The sequence below is a fragment of the Ostrinia nubilalis genome, chromosome 20 (genome assembly GCF_963855985.1).
Source record: "Ostrinia nubilalis chromosome 20, ilOstNubi1.1, whole genome shotgun sequence".
Classification (NCBI taxonomy): Eukaryota; Metazoa; Arthropoda; class Insecta; order Lepidoptera; family Crambidae; genus Ostrinia; species Ostrinia nubilalis.
This window is the reverse complement of record NC_087107.1, coordinates 4,531,590-4,558,348: the sequence shown is the minus strand read 5'-3', so window position 1 is coordinate 4,558,348 and position 26,759 is coordinate 4,531,590. Positions and strand designations below refer to the sequence as shown.

At 33.9% G+C, this 26,759-nt stretch overlaps 2 protein-coding genes across 3 annotated transcripts in view; both read right to left on the bottom strand.

Moving 5' to 3' along the window:
- Positions 1-5,077, bottom strand: part of LOC135081499 (activating signal cointegrator 1 complex subunit 3) — a 30,098-nt gene extending 25,021 nt beyond the window's left edge. The window contains exons 1-8 of the mRNA XM_063976214.1: positions 4,915-5,077; positions 4,592-4,753; positions 3,626-3,884; positions 3,192-3,464; positions 2,417-2,660; positions 1,661-1,841; positions 674-825; positions 246-391 (exon numbers count right to left, since the gene is read on the bottom strand). Coding sequence (XP_063832284.1) covers positions 246-391; positions 674-825; positions 1,661-1,841; positions 2,417-2,660; positions 3,192-3,464; positions 3,626-3,884; positions 4,592-4,713 — 1,377 coding nt within the window. The 5' untranslated portion in view covers positions 4,714-4,753; positions 4,915-5,077. The remainder of the gene's footprint in view (positions 1-245; positions 392-673; positions 826-1,660; positions 1,842-2,416; positions 2,661-3,191; positions 3,465-3,625; positions 3,885-4,591; positions 4,754-4,914) is intronic.
- A 2,982-nt stretch (positions 5,078-8,059) lies between these two features.
- LOC135081492 (neuronal synaptobrevin-like) lies at positions 8,060-24,273 on the bottom strand. Of its 2 annotated transcripts, XR_010259200.1 has the most exons (8): positions 23,888-24,273; positions 13,619-13,739; positions 11,534-11,612; positions 11,344-11,423; positions 11,039-11,090; positions 10,475-10,589; positions 9,191-9,226; positions 8,060-9,029 (listed from the first exon to the last, which is right to left on the bottom strand). XR_010259200.1 is itself a non-coding variant. In XM_063976207.1 (7 exons), coding segments are annotated over exons 1-6 (342 nt in total). In that variant the 5' UTR covers positions 23,890-24,273; the 3' UTR covers positions 8,064-9,029; positions 9,191-9,218. The 2 variants fall into 2 exon arrangements, 1 of the variants encoding a protein (XP_063832277.1); XM_063976207.1 differs by lacking the exon at positions 10,475-10,589 and having other exon boundaries at positions 8,064-9,029.
- Positions 24,274-26,759: the final 2,486 nt, after the last annotated feature.

Below are 26,759 nucleotides of genomic sequence, written 5' to 3'. Positions count from 1 at the left end.
TTTCCCGTTTAAGCAACATTTTTCTTAATTGCTTCGCCCCTATTGGCTGTTGGGTAATCTTATGTAACCTAAAGCCTTCCTCAATAAAGGGGTTATTCAACCCAAAAATAATTTTCAAATCGGATCAGTAGTTCCTGAGATTAGCGCGCCAAAGTACAGAAGACGGCACATAATGCCAAAAACTACAGCATCTTATGTAGCTGGAATAAGTTCGATTTTACAACAAAAATGAATATTTTGATTACCTCATCCAGATCAGATATTGGCACTCTTTTGTTACCAACTTCGAGTGGCGCTGGTTCGTTCTTAGGTATGATGACTTCTTCGTATTCCTTGTTATCTTTTCTGACGGCGTTGTCAGGCAGTATTAGTTTCATGCCTGATACAAATCCTGCAAAAACATACATAGTTAATTTTACAGGCCGTAGAAACACCACGACATTTTGAACTTTATTGCGTAGACTTATGGTCCAAATCAATGGAGAATTTTAATATCGGCGCCTATTCAAATCCACTTGTATCGACATAGATAAAAAAATGCTAGCTAAGTTCAACTAAACGACATCTAGTGGGAAAAAAATGCAATTCATTTTCGGTTTGGATTTACGCTGTTTGTTATGCAGCCCTGTGTTTCATACCAATAAATATGGTGCAGACAAATCATGATACATACCAGCAGAGTTCTTGGCATTGATAGAAGAGTCGTAGACGTTTGGATATTGCACTTTAGTCTGGAAGTACGATATCTTCTGCAATATTGGATCTATGTTGCTGGCAGATTTTGACGTAGAAAATGGTACGACGGGTTTTGAGAGTTCGGCTATCCTGTGGAAATAAAAGAAAATCAAGTAAATGATTCATCTTAGGCGTTTATAAATAGCGATTGCTGTTACTTTATAGAGCTTGTAAAAAAGTCAATTTGTTCAAAGATTTTTTTTGTAAAAAATATATCGAACTAGCTTTTGCCCGCGGCTTTGCTCGCGTTAAGAAGTATTCCGATCGGTCTAAAATTAACAAAGTTTCATACAAACTTTCATCCCCTATTTTATCCCCTTGGGGGTAGAATAGTCCCATTAGTCGTGGTAAGGTAAATATACAAGTGAATTCACCACAATATTTCAGCGAACCCCGTCGGGATTCTCGGATCTCGATTCAGCCAGTCTGACACTGACACCGTTGGGCTATTGCTACCTTAATGTTTTGAATAGTGTCCTTTATTATTAAAATACACAAATACTTTCCCTACGACATCAAACTTATAAATACTGATAGCAGAAGAAACAAAAATGTTGTTCCTACAGCTATGGTCAAAATTACTTTTGCTAAACGTCAATACGGTAGACTGTCATCCTCTATTTATAATATCCTTAACAATGAATTAAATATTTATCCGTTGACTATCCATGAGTGTAAAAACAGAATCACAGAGTGGCTTAAGACCAAAAACTATGACGATATCGAAAACCTAGTCAAACCTATAGAGATTAGAATAAGTTCTACTTAAATATTGTTAACACAAGAGCGGTGTTTCCTAACACAAGCAACTGTATGCTTAAAAGGAAACTCCAAACCCTGTATGTTATTTAATGTACTTTTGTAATGAAATAAAATATTTTGTATTTTTTTTTTGTAAAATGGAATTACAAAACAGTTTTCTTACCTCTTAGCCCTCATCTGTGCGATATTAAACTCTTGCTCATCTTCCCCATCGTCGTTCTTTTTGTTTTTAGCTTTCTTCTCTTCTTTCCTCACCAGCTTGGCCAGTATCTTCTCCTGTTCTGAGAGGACGGAGACTTGGCAAAGGTACTGGGGCATTTTGTTCTCGGGAAGCATGGCAGCAACTGTGTGATATTAATACATTATGTTTGAAAAATATTATGAAAATTGCAATAAAGCAGTACAAGTTGTTATGTGACCTTTCTTTAGATAGTAATAGAGACAGCAATATTTAGAAAGTTAGTTAGATAACTAACTTTCTAAATATTCTTGTGGATATAGATATATCCACAGGAACTATTCAATCTTCATAGTTGGAGATCCTGGCTATGTAGGAGATGCAGTGGTGGGAAAGAGAGGTGGGATTAATCCCGTAAGCAGTTATTTTTCGATACAGACACAGGTTAATGCGACCTCGAGAGTTTTAGCAGAAGAGGGCATTAGTGTTACAAAACTATCTACTATATTCCATTATCTGCTAGCAGCTAGCTGCTACTGGTCATTAATAGAAAGATGTTTTTTTAAAGTCCCGTTAGCCCCTTGTACTAAGCTAAATATGCTTGTATCACGAGTGAGCTCTCCACAATAGTCGAGCGGCGGCGGGAATCGAACCCGCGTTCCTCGGATCACGAGTCGGTCAGTCCAACCCCTTCACCGTTCGGCTATCGTGGCTTCAAATCTTACCTATTAAAGCACTTACTTTCAGAAATGGTAGGCTGTATCGGTGCCATCAGACTATCAATGATATCCTGTCTATGACTTAGTATCTCTTGTATGAACTCGAACTTGTCGAAGCCTAGAAGTTCAAACATGTCGTTTTGCATGTCATCATTACTTCTAGGCGAGTTCAGGAAGGTTATTATGGACTGGAGGATGTCAGCGCTTGAGATATTGCTGTCCACGTAAAGTTCATTCACTTTTGTTTCCAGCCAGGTCTTGTTGTACTGAAAGAAAAAAAAAAAAAGGTAAATGATGAACAATCTACATTCAATATAGATCAATATTTGGCATTTAAGAACGGAGGGGCGTCAGTAGCTCACGGTACAACAAACAATGCAACTTATGTCATTGGAATAAGTGTGATTTTGCAAAATACATGCAAGTCAAACCATGTACAACTCGAGTTGCCTCCTAGGCTGCTGTGACGTCACATCAACGCGCTGGTACGGACTCGGGAGGTGTGCGGGTAAGTGGGATCGCATTCCAGCGAAGTGCGCAATGAGAGCTATCGTTTTAGCGCTCACCAGTTAGCGCCACTGTAGAGTAAGGTCCTGTCACTTGCTAGTAGCGAAGACAGTGGCACCAACTGGTGAGCGCGAAAGTGGTAGGAGGACTATCGCATTTGCACTCATCAAGATGGCGCCACTGTAGAGTAAGGTCCTGTCAATCGCCAGGGGTGCCAACTCTTAAGTATAAAAACGATAGCCCTCATTAGATCAATATAATTTTCAGAATAACCAGAAATTTTTTTTTACCTTGGATGCTACAGCAGGTTTTGACGTTTTTTCTGTAGGACCAGTGTCCTTTTTCTGTGTATATTTCATGGAAAAATCGGTGACAAACGCACTATCTATCGCTGGCTTAGACGTCAGCTTAGCTAGGGGCTTCTTCGTCCTCTGGTACGGTATGTAGTTGCATTGAATGTTCTCCCCCCATAGTGTTACGTTTTCTTTTTCTGAATCATCTATTTCTTTCTTTATGTATCCCTTTGTTTCATCTGATAGGTCATTGGACAGGCTTGTCACAATCTGTATAAAATAAAATATTATAAGTTGTAAAAATTATTACCAAATAGGTACAAAACTAAAAACTGTGACAGACAATTAGTAACTAAGGGTCAATATTAATTAAAATAAACAAAAATCGACAACTGTAATACAAAAATAATTGTTTATTAAACTTGTATTACCTGACAAATCTTATTAGCAACAACAGACGTAACGGTTCCAAACGTTTGCCGTAGCTGATTGAGGTGTTTCAACATAACAATGTCTTGTTCAAGGAACATTCGTAACGCCATGACCGTTGCATCTTCGATGATCTCATCTGGCTGGTCACCGGTCAGCTGCTTGCATGCATCTTTCAGGAGGCCTAAGGTTTTTAACTTCTCATTCGGATCTGGTTCGTTTTGCTTTATGTAATTGTGTATGTCGGTGAAGGATTTGAATCTGAAAAAATATTTTTGCACAAGTCTTAGAACATGTTTATTTTAACACCTCCAGAAACAGTAACAGAAAAAAACTGACAAACTCTATACAAAAAACATCAGTTATTGTCATACTTAAGGTCAAAGTTAGGTGGTGCAACTCAGCCTTAAACCTAAAAATTTGGTAACACAAATTTAGATTAACTTATTTAGATATCAGACAAAGTGATTGCTATATTGTTATATTACTAAGTGCACTGCTACCTTTATAGTATGCATTATTGTCTGTAACAGTTTGTTGTCGATGACAGCCTCCCAGTGTCTATGCATGGAAAAAGATTGTGATACGTAATAAAACGTGCTTTTCATGTGGTGTATTAATTAATTACTACTACACAAATAAAATATAACAGTGATCCTAAAGAAAAAAAATATCTTCACTATATTATCTATGGATTTGAATGGGGATTCCCCTCAATTTGATAATCAAAAACTATCTGTAAAGGTTTTTAATTACATATTCCATTAAAACTTATTTCAGTACTTATGTATATTTGCTTTAGCTTTCCATGTAAATAGATTAAAAAAATCAAACTTCTTTACACGGAATCAAAAAATTATGAATGCTACCACTTATAGCTAAACACCAATCAATGCATCTTATGCAGTTGTATTAAGGTGCTTTTTTGCAACAAAACTACAGTTTGATGTGCTTTTAAAGTACATTACCTTGGTAAATTCTTGGGCTTCACCAAAACAGGCTTGGTGCCGGCGACGGGCTTCAAACACCGGGGCTTGTCTAGTTGAGTGTGTGCCCTTAGGGCTCTCGTAATTCGAGGTAGCTCAATCATTCTTATATGATTGGTACCAAGCTAGCTTCTAAATATAAAGCTGGAAAAGGAATAATTTAAGTTTCACACACTGCAAATCAGTCGAACGAGACAATTAGGTAGGTACTTTTAGCACAATATGTTTACAAATAAAATGAAACAATGTTGTGAAATATAAATGTAACAAGTCTTACTTACAATGTTATTGAACAAGCAACGTACCTACCACTCCTTTTTACCACAGGAAGTAGATTTACCTATTGTTAAAAAATATAAAACGATTATACACTTAAAAGTCGTATGTTTTACATTTTTAATTAATTATTTCGGTATTACAGCGACACGTTGAACAGTGCAAAATTTTCGACTTTTTGACTTTGACACTTTTGACAGTTCTATCTAATCAGCTGGCCGCTGGCACTAATGACAGTTCGTAAGTTCTGATAGTGTTGTGCCGCATTTGTGTCACTCGATACCACTGAAATGCAATGAAATGAAATGAAATTACCTATGAAAATGTACCACAGTATTATGATTTTTTGTAGAAACGTTAAAATTACTTAAAAATTAGTTCTTAGTTTACTACTTCTATAAAACTTTATTAATAAATGAAGTATCGGTCTACGCGTGGACATCGAACCACATGCAGATGATGGAAGGGTTTAAGTTAAGTGAGACGACGAAACGTTACCACTTATCAATACCTACTTTTAAATCAAATCAAATCAAATCAAATCATTTATTTGTAAAACATAGGTAAATGTAGAATTCAGGTGGTACATAATAATGGGTAGAGCTCTATGTATTTACTCCCTTCTTCTACCGTTGTTACTGTATTCTTATCAGTGTGAATTATAATTAATTTTTTATGCAGTCCATTATTTATATTGTAATAAATCTCATCATCATCATAATTTTTCATCATAATCATTTCAGCCACAGGACGTCCACTTCAGTTTCCGTTCTATGCCTGCTTCATCTTCTGCTGCTAATCCGTCGGGCTATGTCAGTGACTTTAGCATAGCCCTTTCTATGTATAGAACGCTGTGCAACTTTGAGCTTCTTTGTGAGGCCTGTAGTGAGAGGCCACGTTTCAGAGCTGTATGTCATCACTGGTAACACACACTACACATAAATCTCATACTAATAATTCATTGGGATACCAATTTAAGAATTTTAGTTCAAAGTCTTATTCTGGTAATGAAAATAAAACAAACGGCTATTTATTAAAGTTGCTTTATTGTTAGTGAAGCAATAATTACATTTTGGTACATATAATTATGCTGTTATATGCCTACAGGCAGGTGAAACCTACCACATTAATTCACGCGATTATATTGTTACTGATTCAAATCTATCAACCATAGTTATATACCACAATAACCATTTGAAATAGATTACACTTTTACTCGTAAGATATACATTTGGATATGAATTTTACAAAATCAAACATCACCTATTCGTAACGGTAACGATAAAATTTATTGTTTAACATTTATAGACAATTTTTTACTAACTTTTGCACACATTAATCGAACAATAGCATTAAACTAGATGATTAGAATATTATAATATCAAAGTACGATCATGCTCGTTAGATGTTTCTAAACAAAGTCTTATCATAGGATGTCCGACGTCATTTGTATTGTATATTCACATTCGTGCACATACGACATTATAAGTATCTTTTTGTTACGGTGTTTTAGAGAAGTTGAATCGCATTTTATGCCGATTGTGAATATTCCACCACGAGAGTATCATGACATCGGTAGATAAGATTTTTAACACTATGAGCTCAATATAATGTTAAAAATAATATCTAGGTCGACTTTGATTTTTTCTGTTGAGATGAAATATTACTTCATTACGACACGTACGTATGTAATCATTACAATACCTATTAAATAAATTCAATTTCGATTTGTATAAGCACTTAAATCAATTTATGTATTGTAATCAACAATTAATTTGACTTGAACTAAAATATAGTGCTATTCTATTTTAGGTGACTAATTTCTAATCATATATTCATTCAGCATTTTAGACGTTGTATTTTATTAAATTCTCTTGAATATGTAAGTATCCTAAACTGTCCTATAGTGTTTTCTCTTCTAATTTTAACTAATTTTTAGACTTTAAATTGAATGAATTTATGATTACATAATTTTGTTCGGTTATTTACTACGATTACCAAAACATGTTTGTATTTTAATTTGTAATATTTTTGGCGCCAATGGGTACCACTGATGTAATAGCATCGTAATAACTACCTGACTTATCACTACATCTGTTGTAAAGATAAACAATGTTTTTATTACCAATGGCAATAGTTGTATATCTGCAACTTATTTATCTTTACAACAGTTTTCTTAAAAGTACTGTTATTTTAAGATTGTGGTGTGTTTTCATTTTACCTTACAGTGAATGTTGTTTAGTCCCCATTTTATGAAAGACAAAATATGAAAATTTTAAAAATAAATCCTATTATCAGTGATTTTAAGTCTAGTGACAAAGTCACTTTATAGTATGACACAGTACAGCACTAACTTTATTAGGCGGGAATCATAAAAAACTTTCTGCGTGTATGGATGTAGGATTTTTTTATCGGTGTAATTTATAAGTTGTTTCGAAATAAAGCTGCTGTAATAGCAGCATAAAATATTTGGTATGTGTTAATTACGTAGGTAACTCTGACACAAGATGATTATCGTAAGTGGATTTTCGTTAAACTTACTTAAATTTTGCCTTTCAGAAAATGGGGCTAATTTACTTATCTTATTATAATCATACTAACTCGCATATATTAATAAACATGTCGTAATGTGGCTATGTAGGTTTCTCTACATAATTGTTTTGAATTGGTTTTCATTAAGATGTAGGTAAAATTTATGATCTTGTTATTTTTAAGTATTTTCTGTAGTACCTATGCCTATTTAGATAGGATGTATCAGGGAATGTTTATAAACCTCTTTATCATAGTAATATTACCAATTCAACATTTTACGTTTGTTTATTTATTTATATCTGCGAGAAAGAGACAAATACAATGAAAAGATTACGTTTATGAACAAATAATATAATATTTTAAATGCAGTATTTGCCAATAATCCTGAATGTGTAATTTATTTATGACTTTGTAACACCTAAGTAATACAATTAATGAGAACACCTAATCGCTAATTATTTTACAATTTCTAACTACAAAGCAGTTTTTACATATAATAACACATAAAACGGTTTTAATGTATTATAGTCACACTAGTAATACATAAAACAGTCAGCCAGTTAAATTAAATCTTAAGACAGCGTAAAATTCTATATAATATTTTTTTCTAATTATTAATAATAATTTTTTATTTATTTTATTATTATTATTTAATTTTTTATTCATTACAAACAACAACTCGATTAAGTACAAATTTCGTTTCAAATAGAAATCACGGTTATAATAAACAGCTAAGTGATTATAAGTTAAAATGAAATACGCCTATCAATGTAATTTTATGATATTTTACATCGGTGATAAGTTTAAGTTACATCAATTCAGTTGAATTACAAAGCGAATTGAATGTTTTGTTATAAATCTCGGAAGACTGACTATGTGATAAAATATTTTTGTAGTAATATTTGCCATTGTTGAAATCGATGAAGTAATATAACCTATTTAAATACTATTTCGCTCTAGTGTAGTGAGAGTATGTATTTTGGCTTTAATAAGTATGGAAACATACACTTTATTTACTTTCAATGTAATGGACCAAATGAATCGATTGGCTCTAAACCTATTTATATCTATTCCGTATCAACATATTCAACACCTAATAAACTTGATTCACAAATGTTAAGCATAGACAAACATACTTAAGTATAGCGAGTAGATAGGTACATCAAAGATCAACGACCAGAAAGGAAGTTAGGCATAAAATATATTTAAGAAAGTAAAATACAAGTTGTTTCAGAAACTTGGTCCAAATTGAACTTAACTTTGTTTGTTATTACAACGATATTAAAATCGGAAATTCAACTTCGAAGTTAGATATGGTTTTGAATAAGCCTTTTGGTAGCAGTTTTGCTTTATCGTATTAATTTGAAGAAAGATTATCTAAAAATATTCTATTTCATCTTTTCCGAGGAGTATATTTTGTAAGTGTTATAAAAGAACGGCGTGATTTAAAATTACATTACTTTAGGATTCAGATTATGTGAGATAGTCTGGAGGCGTAAGTGTTACATAGTCGTAGGTATATTTTTAACAACACTAAAATCTACTAACTTCAATGTTCTGTACGGTGAATATTCTGTGGTACTTAGGCTGGTGTCCTGTTCAAGAAAGGAACCTGAAATTAGAATTAATATTAAAATTACACATCATACTTATTACACAGTCGCAAAAAAACATCTTAACTCAAATATAATCAAAGTAACCCCTTTGGATCAAGCTAAAAAATAATTAGAGGTAATTTGTATGTATTTTCTAGTAGCCAAATATTTTACATACCTCTCCTGGAATCCTTTGATGTGGGTGTTTACAGACCTAGAAAATACAAAAAAATATTATAACGTGCTTCAGAATCATTTGCAGAAATTAATAACAAAGAAATGTGCTTTGCAGTTTCACTGGACAACACAATATTGATATATGAAAAATATAATAATATTCAACAAATATTCGCTATGTTTAATATTTTTAAAATAATAATATTAGGTTCATAATTTATACATGCAAATAATACTTAAACACAATTTAAGAATTAATTTAAAAGACCATGTTAAGTGTGAGATTGGATAAGTATATTATGTTTTGGTTTTTAATTTTAGTTTAATAGTTTTTTGAACGCAAATTAGATCCGATTCATGAATCAGTAGACTTTGTGCAGTTATTGAAATATTTGGGGCTGCTTTAATAGTTAAGTATATTAAAATATAATATTATGTAGGTAAGTACGTAAATTATTTCAATATTTTTATATCTTTAATAATAGATTTTTAAGACAAGTTGGTTCTATGACAGTCATAATATAATAAATAATAATTATTAAATAAATAGTTTATTTGTATTAAGTAGTTCAGTTACGTACTTCGAAAGCATTAAAGCATTTTATTAGCTAGATTATTATTGTCAAAAGCTGTTATATTTTATAGTAAAGCAGTCATTTATGCGGTACAGTTAAACATTTATTTTAATTTTGTTTATATTGTTTTTTTATTTAATTGAAACTTAATTTAAAGCAACCAAATTCGGGGTTAAACTTGAGACAAGCAACGCATTCTTGGATAAAGTAAAACATTAAATTAATTAAAACAATATAAAGCGTTAATCTAGTTAGATATAGAACTAGAGTTGTCTCGTTGTTTTTTAACAGATTTTAGAGCATCCCAGACAATATATGACACATTTATAAAAGCTAACTTCTTCCATAAGTGCAAATTTCATATTAGTGACTTGGGTTTTCTGTCGACAATTTGATCTTTGACTTTTCATTCTGGCATTGTAATTTTGAATTTAGCAGCCTTCCTAGTTAATCATTGTACCTACATACGGATTATATTTCAGCATAGTAGTTTTAAATCAAAAGAAATGTCAAAGAAGGACTGTAACCACTAAATTTTAATGGTGTTACAATGTAAAAAGTCACTAAATATGATTGGCAACTTATGGTAGATTGTACAGAAGACTTGAATAACTGCATGAAACATTATTCGATAGTGACAGATATAGTGACAATAGACAGAGAAAGCCAACATTTATTATTAACAACCACAAAAACCATTGCCCACTTACCAAAATAGGCTTAGAACCAACGAAATAAAAAATAACAATATGCGTTATTCTATTCGTTAACATTATAACAAGTTCTAAATTAAACTGCGGTTACCGAAAGTTCACACAAAGTTGGCTGAAAATGTGGAAAAAATAATGGTGTGTTAGTCTAAACGTAAAGAAATTAAAAACTGAAATGCAATCTAATTTCCGACCAACACAAACAACATTTTGGGTAACATAAAAAAAGAAGTGGGTATTTGACATAGTATAGGTGATACCTACTATAAATAAATTGGGTTTGTCTGTTTGGTGGTACCTATGTAGACGTTAATTAAATTGAAGGGAATTGCAGTTTAGAAGAATCTTAAAGTATCTGCCTACCTCTCCTAATAGTAGAATATTTATATTTTTAACGTCTTTTGGTCCTTCTAGAGTTTGAATATATGATGCGATCATCCAAGAGATTTAACATTAGATATTTTATGTAGGTAGGTAGGTGCAAGTAATAACCCAAAATCTTGTTTGTTAGTTGACCGGAGCATCTAATACACGGAAACGATGACTGTCAAATGTCAAACTTACCGATGATGAGGGCTAAAATGATGATACCAATGACGGCAGCGATTATCATCATCTGGAAGGAAGCGGATTGACAGTTTAGAATACGTTTGTTATTAATATGATAATTTAATTTGTATGTAAGATTTGTTTCTTGACACAATTTAGATCTTTACATGTGAATTTTTAAATTGTAGGTAGGTATGTAGAGTTAGAGGAAGTTTGTTATTCATAAAACTTCTAAAATGATGTAAAGATAAATAAATGTTCTTTAATTTCTTATGTTCCAATTTATTTGGCATTATAGTATAAAATAAATTAATAAATACCTTTAAATTCTGCAACCAAAATTTGCTCTTCAGTTTTCCAGCCTGCTGTTCAAATTGCGAGGCACCCTGCTGCAGAGCGTCTGAAAAGATATCACCAATGGTTTTACTTACGATTTACAGTACCCAACACAACAGTAGTTTTTTCAAGGCAATACAGAGGAATAAACGTTATAAAATTAAATGTTTTTACCTGCTCTATCATCAAGTTCCGAGAGCTTTTGATCTCGCTCAAGCACTTTTTCTACGTTCGTTTTCATGATGTCCACCACCTGAAACAAACAGCGAAACAATATAGCATTTGTTACCTTAAATCTGTAGAACACAATTTTGCTCATAATTATAGAAAAACTCGACCTTTTAGTTAGTAAGGAAGTATCAAACTTCGCATTGTGTTTCAGAAGTGAATTGTGATAATTTGCACCAAAAAGACTTCAAGCCAACAATAGTAAACGCTTGAGTAAAACTCATAAAAGTTTTAATTATTCGGAGTCAATGGATTTCCGAATCATAGAGCTTCATCAACAAGTTATTTACACCAGTACAACAAGTGAGAAGTCATAGAATAAAATGAGCATGAATACTATCCAAGCAAGTGAATAGATATTATATAACTTTTTATGACGTCAAAATGCATCATTATCCCCATTGCAGTGTTGATTTGATGCAAAGCAAAGAGAAAACTCAAGAGTAAATAGAGTTAGCAGAAAAACAAGTTATTTTTATGAAAACGGACGGAGGCTTCAATAGGAAATTCCCAGGGTGACGTCAACCGTAATGGCGGATGGGCGGTATCACCCAATCTTCCAGTGGTTCTCAATTATTATACCCTTTGAATAAAATAACGAAAAGCTCTCATAAAGCGAAAGGCTTTGAGTAAGAATATTTTATCGTGTCCTATCACTAGAGATGCACCCGTAATTAGTTTCACAATCGACCCGCAAATTCAGCAGCTTTTACCGAATTTCATCTGCGTCCGAATTTCGGTTATATCGGCTGAACTTCGGCATTCGCAAGAACGGTGTTCTATCGTAATCAACATCAACAGTTTGTAACCGTCTTGTCATTTGCCTTCTATTTTCCTTGAATATACGAGATCACTACGACGAAACCACTAGGACTTTGTGTTAAATACACCAAATTGTATTGGTGTAATGTTAGTCTAAAGTACGGCCAACTAGCAGCGATACAAAAGATCGATTCGACTGTCGAACTGACAATCTATTCTGTCTCTTCCCATCTTGTGTATTTGTCGTAATGTCTCGTTCTCCCGCCAAAATTATGTCAAAGTCAAACCCCTGCTATTCCAAATGACCATGACATTGGGTTTGTTTACATTTGATATCGCTTCTCGTTGGCCGTACTTTATGGCCACAATGTCTGGCGCTACAAGGCTTAACCCCATTTAGATAGAAAGGGCTGATAATATTTGAGAATCTTTGCCCTACGCTCGCTCTATTGGGATTGGCAATGGATTGAACGGGAAGCATTTGCGTCACAGATATCAACAAGTACCTATGCTCAGGCACGTTTTACTTACTTTGAGAAGGCTCTTATTGAGATAACAGCGTATCGGAATCGGAGTGCTTTTAAAACCCGTATGTTTATTTAAAAATAAGGGAAAGATATCTAGTCTCGAAAAGCAATAAACTCGTAAACCATTTGAAGTGGGAAGGGGCTAATAAAAATGAGGATTTTAGGGAGTTTTTCTAATAATGTCTTTGAAAGCTTATTCGTAGCCCCCAAGTAGGTGCTTGAGGTAGCAAAATGTCAAATGAAATTGCAATTTCCTTCTAGCTCTTACTGTACAATGTACATATTTGATGAACGTAAGATTAGCTTGGCTTCGCAAGAAATGCTTTTTGGAAGTAAAAGATATACCTCAGCAACAGATTGCGACTTCGTTAAAAAGCCGAATCAAAATAAAGCAGAATAGTTAGAAGCAAAATAACGATTATACATTGAAATCTGGGAGGTTTTAATTAAATTATTCCCAGAAAAGTAATTTAGTAGGATAAATAATTATAATTTATTCCGTTTTTCGGCGAAAGCTCACAATTAAATGATACATTCAAAATGTTACTAGTCCTTGAAAAAAATATTTTTGCAAACGCTGATTGATTTATAACAATATTTTACTCGTATCAACTGGCCATAAAGAAAAAATACACTGCCATGGAGAAAAAACAAGAACGAAAAGTTGTGATTTATGAATTCAAAATACACATACAAAAACAATTCTTTATTCGAAATTCAAATATTTAAATATAGAACTGACCTCGTCGACTTGAGCCTGTGTCTGCTGCAGACGACGCTGGGCGGCGATCTGCTGGGGCGTCTTCGGCCCGCCCACGGGCATGTCGCCGTCGCCGCCTGGCGCCAGACCGCCTTCCGTCGCCCTGATAATACGATATTAGGGATCAGTTGGTGGAATATACGGTTCTGTATTACCTAATTAGTTTAAATTTCCCCCGGGACAAACTTGACCTTCACTGGTTCGGTTTTTATTGGCGGTCAAGCTGTAGATCCTGGCTACACAGGAGTTGCAGCGGTGGGAACTAGAGGTGGGAATAGTCTTCCGTATTACCTAAGTTAAAGACAGCCTGCGTGGAATTTGAATGTCCAATAACGTCCATAGAACAATAATCCATACCTACGTAACGCGTCATCCATAAAACAATTGAGGCGTAACACGTGATACCCAAAATATTTGGTGTTGTCCACAATGGACAAAGGGACGATGCATTTCTATTGTTTGAGAATACATTGCTTTTAAAAATAAACACCCAGCACACCAGCATCGATTGATAAATGGTAATGCTGGAATGAGGACTGAGAAGATAGCATGTTTCAGCAATTTTTGAAAAATCTTATATTTGAAAAACTCTATTTCAAACTGCCAAGTTTTCAAAAGTCACCAGTATCATATTTCAAACTACCGGGATATAACCTACGAATCAATACACGCTTTCCAATCTCATATGTCGCGAAACGTGATTCCATATCGAGGCCACTATATTTCATCCGAGGACGCCGAACAAAACGCCAACGGTTCACACTAAATTAATCCTGCTTGATTGGAAACTCAATAATTATAGGGGTGAATTTGCTGAAAATTAAGCCAGTGACGTTGCTATTATTGTGTTGGCAGTATTGTAGTCAACTTGGTTCTCATTGTTCTTGTAGTTAAAAGCTTAAATATACCTACTACTGAAACATGATAAAGTTAAATTGTGCATTACTTATGCCAATTAAAACTAGTAAACTCAAAAAATATCTATTTAGAGCCATTCGATGGACTGATTATGTTATGCATAGGTGGATTATGTTTATACACAGATATTCAATCGACAAAGGTATTACCTCAAACGACTATACTAAATAAACAACAGAAAGTTTTTCCATCTGTTTTCACACATTAAAGAAAAATTCCTTTAAATAGAATTATTAATTATTCCTTCCTTTCCCCAGAAACACACGAAAATTGTGATCTTAATATAAATCTCACGGAGATTTCGCTCAAACTTTCATCATACGGATTTGCGATGTTAGAACATCCTGTGTAAAGTTTGACGAGTTTAATAAAGCAAGTCTTATGAGGTATCATGAAACATTGTTGTATTATTTAGGTGTATTATAAGTAATGTTTAGGAGTAAACCTGAAAATCTTGTAATTTCTGTCTGTCTGTTAAGGTTCAAAATGAAATGATGTTTGATAAGTGGTTGAAGTGCTAACGATTGTACCTTTACATACAAGATTATTTCTAGTATATTTAGATGAAAGTAAAGATATGATTTACGAATAACAAAAGTTACACTCCGTTGACGCACGAATGCGACGTCATTTGAGCCCAGTATATAATAGGTGTGTGTCAGCTGCCTAGTTACATTAATCACTGGCTAGTGTTAGTAATGACATGCAAAAGCATTATCTAATTAAAGGTCACGCTAACAAAATGATAGCCTATATCTAGTCTAGTTGATTGTGATTTACATGTAATTGATTCTACCACGGTGGGCGCCATTGGCACCCAACGTGTTGTTGTAGAGATTAAAACTTTGTTTTACCTTTTAAAAATAGTAAAAGGTAACGCTCATAATAAACAACGATTCGAGTACTATAATCCCATAGTAGGCTTTTGTTCATTCTAATGGTTGAAATTGGAACAAAATTAGATAGGTAGGTACTTGATATGTATTTATTCCATTTCCAATTTGGGATGGGCTGACTAACAATCACTCGTTCGTAACCTTTGACATTCTTGTCATCCAAGCACAAGCAGCTGACGTAATATTTTGTTGCTTCTATTAAAAGCCAAGTAAACAGTCACACCCACGCCAACTAATTACAAAGCGTTCTCGTTTCAGCCAAGCTTAATATTATTTTGCATAAATAATATGTTATACTTATTACGAATGGAACGTTTTGAATTTGCTCGCTATTTTTCTGAACTTTCTGAAAGCAAATACCTACACGGAACTTTCTGAAACCTAATTCATATTATGATATTGCGTGTTTATGTAAAAGGTTTTTGCAAATCGTTTCTCTCCGAATCGGTCTCGTTCGTAAAAGTATCAAAGAAGACTTTGACCCTGTAGACTTGTCATGAAATAGATTAAAAGTGTGATACGTAGGTAGGTATTCTTAGGTTAAATGAGTAGGTATGTTTTTTTTCAAACCCTATCTTTTAAGTGCGTCTTGCAAACTTGTACTATCTATAATCTATATTATCAATAGGTAAAGTTTGTACTGTCACAAATCACAATCAGTCGATAAAGGTATAAATCTTACAATACACTATTTTATAAAGAGGGACGATTTTTTGATTGCTTGTTTGTATTGAATAGACTCTGAAACTATTGCATCGATTTGAAAAATTCTTGATGAACATAAAGTTTTTTTATTGGCGGTACGAAATTCGCCGTGTCAGCTAGTGATGAATATCTAAGCTATATTATATCTAGATTTTCAACCGACTTCAAAAAAGGAGGAGGTTCTCAATTCGACCCGTATGTTTTTTTTTTTTTCTATGTTTGTTACGCGATAACTCCGCCAATTACACCGGTCAACAAAAAAAATTTTTTTTTTTGCGCATGGATTTTACTTATTATATTCTGATTATATAAGCAAATTTATATAAAAAAGTGCGATTACAAATCTATACTTATAATAAATCTGTAGAGAGGTCAATTCTGTACATGAAATATATTTTCAAAATAACTATCAGGGGGTGATTAGTGATTGATACTGATGCCAAAAATGCAATCAGTAAAATTTTTGTCTGTCTGTCTGTCTGTCTGTCTGTCTGTCTGTCTGTCTGTCTGTATGTTCCTTATAGAAACAAAAAGTACTCGACGGATTTTAACGAAACTTGGTACAATTATTCTTCATACTCCTGGGCAGGTTATAGGATACTTAGGAATTCCCGCGGGAACGGGCATTAGCGGGAAAATCCTTTTGTATGAAAAATCTAAACCGCTTAAGTTAGACGCTTAAAATTTGGCATGCAGGTACCTTAGTAAACTTAAAGCTTAGTTATAACAGGATATTGCAAAATTCCTACGAGAACGGGAATTAGCGAGAAAAAACATTTGTATGAAAAAATCTAAGCCACGGAAGATAGACGCTTGAAATTTGGCATGCAGGTACCTTAGTAAACTTAAAGCTTAGTTACAACAGGATATTGCAAAATTCCCACGGGAACTGGAATTAGCGGGAAATTCCTTTTGTATGACTGACTCACTGACATACCCACGCACATCCTAAAAGGCTAAACGTAGGCACTTGAAATTTATAAGGGACGTAGCTTAGGTAACGTAGAGGTGCACTAAGAAAGGAATTCCCGAAATTCCCACAGGAACAAGAATTACCGGGAAAATCCTTTTGTATGAAAAATCTAAACCGCTTAAGTTAGACGCTTGAAATTTGGCATGCAGGTCTTTTAGTAAACTTAAAGCTTAGTTACAACAGGATATTGCGAAATTCCAACGGGAACGGGAGTTAGCGGGAAAAAACATTTGTATGAAAAAATCTAAACCGCGTAAGATAGATGAAGGGGGTAAAACGGGATCCACGCGTACGAAGTCGCGGGCGGCCGCTAGTCGAAAATATTTGCTTTTTAAGAAGTTATAGCAATTTGAATTTTCCATCTTCATAGTAGAATATCCCTAAAGATGCACGTCACATTCTCATTGGGATATATTTATAGATAATTATGGGTGCTTATTCGCAAGAACAAGGGACACGCTTTCATCAAAATATAGTGGGATTTAAGAGACGACGTTACCAAGGCCAGTATACTGAAAGCATGATAGAGTTAGATTTTTATAAGAAAAATCTTCTATGGAACATGACAGGCAATTAGAACTTTTTATTTGTAATAAATATTTGGACTCTATTTTAAATTTTCTCTTGTGAGAATGAATCTTAAATGGATGTTTGGTATGTTTTAATAATTAGAAAGAATGAATGAAAGAAAGAAAAATAAATATTTGGCAACAAATTAAATTATCTCTATGTTGATGTTTCATACATTCATTGATATGAATTTTTCTATTTTTTACACATAAAAGCAAATTCAGAACAATTTTTTGTTGTTATTGTTATTTCTAGGCTATAAAGCAATAAAAATAAGTTATGCATAACCCGTGCGCAAAAATGCTGTAGACAGTTGTTATGAACCGATTTGAACAAATCTTTTTTCGGCGTATAGGTAATACCTCAAGGGTGGTCCCATTTAAATTTAATAATAGAAAAAACAACCCCCAAGGGTGGAAAATTGGGGGTGAACTTTTTTATACGCAATATCTCCGCCGATTATAAATCAATTTGAACGATTATTTTTTTGTTGAATAGGTATTATCAAAAGGGTGGTTTCATGCGAATTTGAAGAAAATATTTCATCCCCAAGGGTGGAAAATTGGAGATGAACTTTTTTATACGCAATATTTTTAATTTTTAGTTTTTTTTTGTGTTCACGCATTTGAAGTCGGTTTTATTTTTTTAAAAAGTTAATTATATAATCAGAGGTCCTAACAGCATTCAAATCGGATTTAATATGAGAAATTGCCTTGTCATTCTAAACTATAACATACACAACCATTTACTATTCGCTCGCGTGGTGGTACGACCCGTATCCACAGTTATTGAGGTGATGCCTATCCCATGTGGTAGGGCGTAACTTCAGTCCATTAATTATCCAGTCTAGACTGTTTTAAAAAATAACACGTGAAATAGTTTCTTGAAAACTAGTATTAAGGTTTTAGCTTGAGTACTATAGAACCTATAATAGGTACTTAGAGAAAGTGAATGTATAGGAAAAATATTATAACGTTTATCAGAATGAAGGCTCTTGAGGGTAGGACGGGAAGAAAATCCACTTATACGGCGGATATTGGAAAAATAAGAGTTCACGCTACAAGAAATGTAGAGATTTCAGAGGTTATTATAACATATTTTTATTACAAACTATCTACTGCCCACAGCTGTGCCCGAATTATTTAAGTTTCAATGGTTTTCAGGGTTTTTTCATATGAATGTGAAGTCCAAGCTGTTCTCAAGTTTTGCGCTGAGCAACCCCATTCAGCGATTCATTTTATTTATAAGATGTTTACCTAGTAAATGAACAAAGAAGAATACAAAGTTTCAGTCTTAGTATTTTTTTTAATTTGACTATAATTTATTGACGACTCTACGTGATTTTTATTACAATTTTCAGTAGGATTGATGATTGATTTATGTTCAAAATTAATTAGTCAGAAAGCATACGCGAAAACCATATTATATGGAAAAATGCAAGCTTTTCTACTAATTTGTAACACACCTAAACATTTTTATATCAAAATTTTACTAACCTTTAAAAATGCAAATCTAAATCCCAAACATTACGCTTCTGAGATTGACGTTAACGTTTTTCCGTAAAATAACAATAAGCGACAGAAAGGGTTATGGAAAGATAAATTATTTTTTCATTCTTTTTTGCAACACGTGTTTGTTACACGAAAACTCTTGTCATGAAAACTTTTTTGATGCTAAAGGATAACCAGAAAATACATGCAGTAAGTAGTAAAGTAAGTAGAAAATATATTTGGTTGAGTATCTAAAAAGTAGTTCCGTTTATGCCCAGAACAGACGGTGAAACGCAACTGCAACTTTTTTTTCTCGATGTATAGTCTACAACTAAGTTACTCTTTTTAATATTTGCACGCTTCCTAGTTCGAGCAAATTTCAGTGTAACCTACCAAATCTATGTAAGACCACTTATGTACCTGGAATTACGCAAATAAAGAAATTTGATTTGATTTGATTTGAACGAAACTGCAACTTTCTGATGATTCTGATGAATGAAACTGAAACTGAAAGTTTCAAACTGGTCGCGTCATGTGTGGTTTCTGAACGGACGCTATGGCAGAAACTTAGATGCAACTCAAAAGTAACTAGCAGTTGCAGTTTCGTTGCAGTTGCGTTTCACCGTCTGTTCTGGGCCTTACTCTCATGCATCTCACTTAACACCAGATGCGATTGCGGTCAAATAATTGTTAAGCATTATTGCCAGTTTGATAGATCTTACAAAATTACTTTTACTATTTTTCAATGTTATTATGTGATTAAGAATACGCAAAACAAAATGTTTTGTTGTTGAAATCAGCAGTAGTTAGCCGCTATTGTTATCATCGTGCAACAAAAGGCGGCCACACGCTATTGACTTCTTAGTCAACACCATTGTTCGAAGAGTTCGGAGTAAATTGTATTTCATTAAATTGTTCTCTTAGTGAACTTGTGCGAAATAAACTTTTCCGTTTGTCAGTGTCTTAATTTATTTACATCAGGCTTTAATTGAACGCTTTCTAACAAAGTGATAATGAATTTTGGTAAACAAGGTTTGTTACTTGAATGCCCTTTAGGAGAGCAGCGTAGAGAAATTAATCTAATAGTTTTAATCTAAGCCTCTTCGATATCAAAATGATGATACCTAGGTACTTACTACGGTACACAAAACCGCTGGAGTAGGTAACTATTATTTTCAATTGATGTTATTATTATTTATTGATGACAACTAATACCTAGTGTATGTAATGTTTATCGGTCAATTTTTTTAGTTGGTTGTGTAACTTTACATGTACTTATTTTCCTTTACTAAACTGGAAAAAATCTCGATAACCTATCGCTATTTCATCGAATAGTTAAAATCTAAATGTACCTGTATGAGCAGCAGTTAATAGGGGGCTCGTGATTGTAATTTTAATGAGACAGTGCCACTTTTCAGGCGCCCTAGATTAGACCAACCTACTAAACAATAGAAATATATTACATTATCACGACAAACATTGTTCACAATATCATTATAATTTAATTACAGCTAGAAATACCCATTAACAATATCTACAACTTAAACTATTTGATCCAATCAGCAAAGGTTATGTTGATTCCGAAGAATAGTACCTACCTAACTGTTTTTGATCAGTTTCAAATTTAAAGTAGAAAACAAAAGAAGATAAACTTTAGACTGCAGGTGGCGTTATTTTGTTTTATTTTATTTTCTTAACACCCTTCAACTGGCAATAGAAAACTGATATTAACTAAGTATTTTGCTAATAACAACATTGTAATAAGAACAAAAATCTGTCTAATGTTATTTACCGCCATTGTAAGCTTCTAAGCGGGTTTTAATTTGTTTGCATTACTTGATAGAGTCCAAATTACTCTAATTTAGTCGTGACTCTACCCTGAAAATGCCTCGGCACCTCTACTTTGGAAAATTATTTCAACGCGTAGACAAAGTTGCGCGCTTGCTATTAAATATAGAGACTCTTTCTTTACATACTTATAATTCATCATTTCAGTAAGTACAGCATCAGCATTTGAAAAGGACATTTTTTTCAGCATTTGCATTGTTTTCAAGTATGCATTCGAAAAAGATGTTATTATAACTTCCATTTAGTTCAGTAGAAAAACCAGCTTTACCAAAAGTAATTTGGAGTAATATTCTTTATAAGGCTGAATCTCATTTCATCAGTCTAAAAGAATATTTACAGGTGAAGTAAGTCTCAAAAACCTTTTTCTATGGTTATGGCGTTCCGCTGAAGGCAATGTTACTAGGTACCTCCCACGCGCTTTTGTTTCCAGCAGGTATTTGCCAAATCGTGTGTAAAAAGCCGGGAAACGTTAAAAAATATTCATTCTTTTTAATAAAAGGCTTTACGTAATTTTCAGAAAAAGTAACGTGGACTAAAAATATTATTTACTTCGAAGAATAATGTATCAAACGCATAATTAAATTAAGTTCATAATGTCGATGTAACTAATTCAAATTATGTTGTAATAACTTGAAGTCTCCTGTAATGTTCATTGAACATTTTATATGAGCATCTTTATGATCATTTTCCTTTCTTGAAAATACAAATTACATTTGATTAAGTATAATTATAGATAATTTCTCGCGAATCCAATTATTTGAATCTATTTTTATGTAGGTACAGTCGACAGCACAATAGACTAAGCATTTTTGTTGCTAAACAGCATCATTGCTTCACAAAATGCCATATTTATTTTAAATTCTAAATTCGTTTGCCTCCTGTCACATAAAAAAGATATTTTTAGCTTCATGAGCTTTCGTCTCTACATAGAAACGCGAAAAATGCTTTGCTTTGTTTTCATTCCAGCCATATGACGTCTAGCCATCAATGGTTCATGACCTTCATCCCTTTGTTACCCTGGCTGACAATGCGTCGGGTCACGTGGCCAAAGCTCGGTTTCTTGACTCACTACTTGGCAACTTTTATGCTGGAATGATGTTGCTATAATGTTCTGGCATCAAATGGCTTTTATAGATCGAATCGCAATTGGTATTATACTCGTATGTCTCTAAATTAGCACAACATACATGTTGCACTGTTGTGCATGTCCTACTTATACCGGCTTTATTGAATCGAAATCTATAATTTCTCTACAGACAAAGACTCGTCAAAGACATAAAAAGAGCTTAGGTACCTGAATATGCTGTAATGAGAGCAGCCTTAATAAGTCTAGTTCTTAAGATTCACCAAAAAAGTCTTAAGTCCAACCCCTACACACACTACGTCACGATTGGTGATGATATAATATTAAAGGATGTTTTCTCATATTACATTTCTGGATTCTTTAAAAAAAACGCTTCTTTTCAACCGACTTCAAAAAAAGGAGGAGGTTCTCAATTCGTCCCGTATGTTTTTTTTTTCTATGTTTGTTACGCGATAACTCCGCCAATTATGAACCGATTTGAACAAATCTTTTTTCGGCGTATAGGTAATACCTCAAGGGTGGTCCCATTTAAATTTAATAATAAAAAAAACAACCCCCAAGGGTGGAAAATTGGGGATGAACTTTTTTATACGCAATATCTCCGCCGATTATAAACCAATTTGAACGATAATTTTTTTGTTGAATAGGTATTATCAAAAGGGTGGTTTCATGCGAATTTGAAGAAAATATTTCACCCCCAAGGGTGGAAAATTGGGGATGAACTTTTTTATACGCAATATCTCCGCCGATTATGAACCAATTTGAACGATTATTTTTTTGTTGAATAGGTATTATTTGTGTTCACGCATTTGAAGTCGGTTTTTTTTTTAAAGTTATATTATAAATTATAGTTTGCGTTGCCATAACAAGATTAAAGGATTTTCATTAACATTTTCTTACAAAAGTCATTGTGACATGCGTAAAAAGGCAGAAATTGCTTTGTCCACCCTTTTGACGTTCAGCCATCAATGGTTCATGACCTTCATCCCTTTGTCACCGCGAGCTGACAATGAGTCACGTGACCGAAGGCTCGACTTTTTGAGACTTGGCTCACGTCACGGCGAAGATGACGTCATGATATTCATATTTCAGTAACAATTAGATAAAAACGTCAACAAAATCAATATAATGTATCTTGGGAATAACAAGCATATTATTTTTATCTATACAGTCGAATTTTTACCTTATAATAATGGTTATACTAAAATGAAACTAAGTTATCTGACGATAGTGCTCTATAATAATAAATTAAAGGAAAAGTCACAGAAAAATAATGTAACATGTATGCAAATAGACATAATTTTATCCTCTATGATAAATATAAACTGATAACTGATACCCAATGGACATAATAACATTGGAAAACTAAAACACTAAAGTGAATTCAAAATCGCATTATAATGGCCAGCGAGTTTAACTGATATTTGTCTATTCAACAGTCTAATCACGAATGTAATCAAAATACTAATCTTGAGGTAGAGGAATGTATAATAAATTGTTTAATTGTATTAATTCTCTCCTACTTTTTGACTATACATCATAGAAAACTGCTGTATAAATCAATATATTTCAAGCCAAGGGCCTCTACTCAACGTCAAAGACGGGTAGCCCGAAAATATTAACAGTGTCGTCGACGAACGATGAGAGATCAAGATCGCCATGCAGTTCTGGTTTACAACCCACAAAGAAATCAAGTCTAAACGAAGAAGAAACATAAATGTCTTTGCTACTTTCTCTCAATTGGAAAAAAGAAAAATGAAAACTTACATTTTGTCCTTTCGCTCCGGTTAGTCCGCGAGGTGGAAACTCGTTTCGGTCACCCGAAGTATTGATTCGCCACACTAGTCCAGAACGCAGCGATGCTACACAACTTTAGAACGGAGTACCTTCACTGTCCGACACCAAATGAATGTATTTTATGAATGGAAACCTCCAACTAGGTTTCCCTACAAGTATATCGGGTAATGTTCTATTTTTAGGCGACGATTGCCGTTGATAATGCGTTGTAGGATCCACAAAACTGATAGCAACACACGCGTCAACCGTCGAACTAGATTTTTCGAAAAGAGAAGCGTAGAGAACAGCTCAAAACGACGTTTTTCGGAAAATAAATCGACGAGAAAACCTTCCGCGAGCAGGTTTCCCGATTTGTATGGGAGAGGGCGCGCTTGTGCACTCCATAATAGGCACGTATTGTCTAAAAATATCAGACTGAAATTTCTCAAACAATTTCGAGCTCTACTATCTGCGTTATAAGGTCGAAAGTGCGTTCAAGGAAAAACTCGGAGGGTATAAATGTGTGACTTAATTTTATGAGGGTGTGTGCGTAGAGATGTTCGCGCATGCGCCATGAACTCTTCGGTCTCCAACAAAAATCAATCCGCTTCGGTATGTGGGTGTTACGTAATGAGAGGACATGGTTTTAGTTTTACTTAATTGGGATAAGCAACAAATGAATTTCGTAGAACACCTGATTGATTAACTTTATATCTTCAGTAAACAGCGTCCTGCCAGAGGGCATAAAATAATGTTTAGCCCTATTTATCATTAAGTTGTTAGCGTCGTGTCTTATCGCTGTTGTTATAAGGTTGAAATTTAATAGCCCACAAAGATGGATGTTTGACTTTTAGGGTCTTTAACGAATTAAGTATGCTTTTTTGGACTTATCTTCATTTCACAACTTTAGGCGTTGCCTGTTTAGATAGGCGCTTGCGGTATGAATCAACTGCGCCCATTGATAAAGCTATCTGTCTGTAGTTTATGGCTCAACTCCAAACTAGCATTGAAATTACGAACAGCAACAAAAATCAAATAACAGTTTAACCATTCATACAAAGAAAAGACGTTTTCGCGAACACGTGTAGAGTATGAAGATTCGGGTCTCCTGACTTACGTACAGATAAGTCGGGACTTCGTCAAAGGCTGTCTCAATGGCAAAACAATATTTACCATAGCTCTGTACATAACTATTTTTGAGTAAAAAGAGTGGGAAAATAGAGTAAGGTAAATGGTGGCCATCTTACTTTATATTTTAACTTCACTGATTGATTAATTATTGTAATTATTCATTTTACTTACAAAAATATTCGGCCAATAAATGGAACCAATTTCAATTACAAAATTGGTAGGTACTTTGTATTGTAAATAGATCGGTTTAGTTCAGTCAGTCATTTAAGCTTCGCAAGCGTCCATTTTGTTAGTCTAGACCCAGATACAGTCTACAGTCCATCAATCAACCTATAATTTTTTATTGCAAAACAGCTCATATTCCAACCACATAAGATGCCCCAGTTTACCTTGATGCGCTGTCGTCTATCCCCATCAGAATTGCATGTAGCTGATATGCAGCGAGGGATTAAGTTTGACTGTACAACAAAGCAACAATGGTGACGTAATTAATCCCTACCTCGTTTATGTAACGACAATATTCGTATGAGCATATATCTATGTATGGGTTGTTAGTGTTGACTTTGATCAGCTCATTATTTTTGGACTAGCGAACGTTATTATAATCCCCAATTTTTTCTTCACAATACTAGGATATCTACGTCTTTCTGTAAAAGGTACGAGTATGTGGAAATTTCTAAGCTTCATTTTCTCCTTCATTGCTGTTGGAGTGATTTTAAGTAGTAAAATGAGACCGCTTGGTAGTAAACTCGGTAAAGACCATGTTTGCTCGCGAACCAAATTCTGCTCGCGCTCGTTCGCAGACGTTCGCCGATCCTTTGACCGTCCATTTGACGTTTCCATCCGTCTTCCGGGGTTCAATTTCCGTGGCAATACAGTGGCCTCTCGCAAAACAGGTTGCGCTGTCGCTCTTATTGATGTCTAAATTCAAAATTTATTTTCAACTTTATTAGCCAAGTGGTTTTAGAGTTCGCGTGTTTGGCGAGGGATTGAATGAGTGAATGACCTTTCACTTTTATGACTGACTTTATGTGAAAACTTTAAAAACATTGGTTTTGTACAAATGAAAGCGCTCTCTCGTATTTTCATAAGCGTTTACTGAAAAAATTTCATTACAAAAATTCAATCAAGACAAAGGTTTTGGAAGGGCCATAACCACAGCCATAACCACATAATTGAAGCTTTTATGTTGTGGTTAACTTGAATTAAAACCACTTAAGGTACCTAACTTGATTCTAAACATAAACGTAACCTTTAGAAATAGTGATATTGTTATAGATTTCCATTCGACAAAAAGTCATCTGTTTTATGCATAAGCGGCAATGTCGAAGCGATTGCGATGGAATTTTTTACAAGATTTTCTCGTCGTTAGCGATAGAATTTCTATAACAGACGTCTAGCTAGCTATAAGCTTCGTTCGTTGATCTCTATCGAGATCGATCGGCGGCTACCAACTAATAGCACTTAGCAACCTTTTAAATCAGGTCGTCCGTCAATTAAGTAGAACCTTACGTGTTGCCTATTGCCACTTAGACCACTTATTTATCTTCTTTTCTCCTTAATAGTGCCTTTTAGTGCCTCTACTAAATAAAGTTCAGTGAGTTTCGCATAACATTCATGAAATGTGACGTCATGTTTAGATCATCTCTTTTGGCCGACACATGAAACTAATTTTTTATTTTTTTTTATTTTATGGCTTGGTTCGGCTATATTAAAAAAAATCTTTATAACT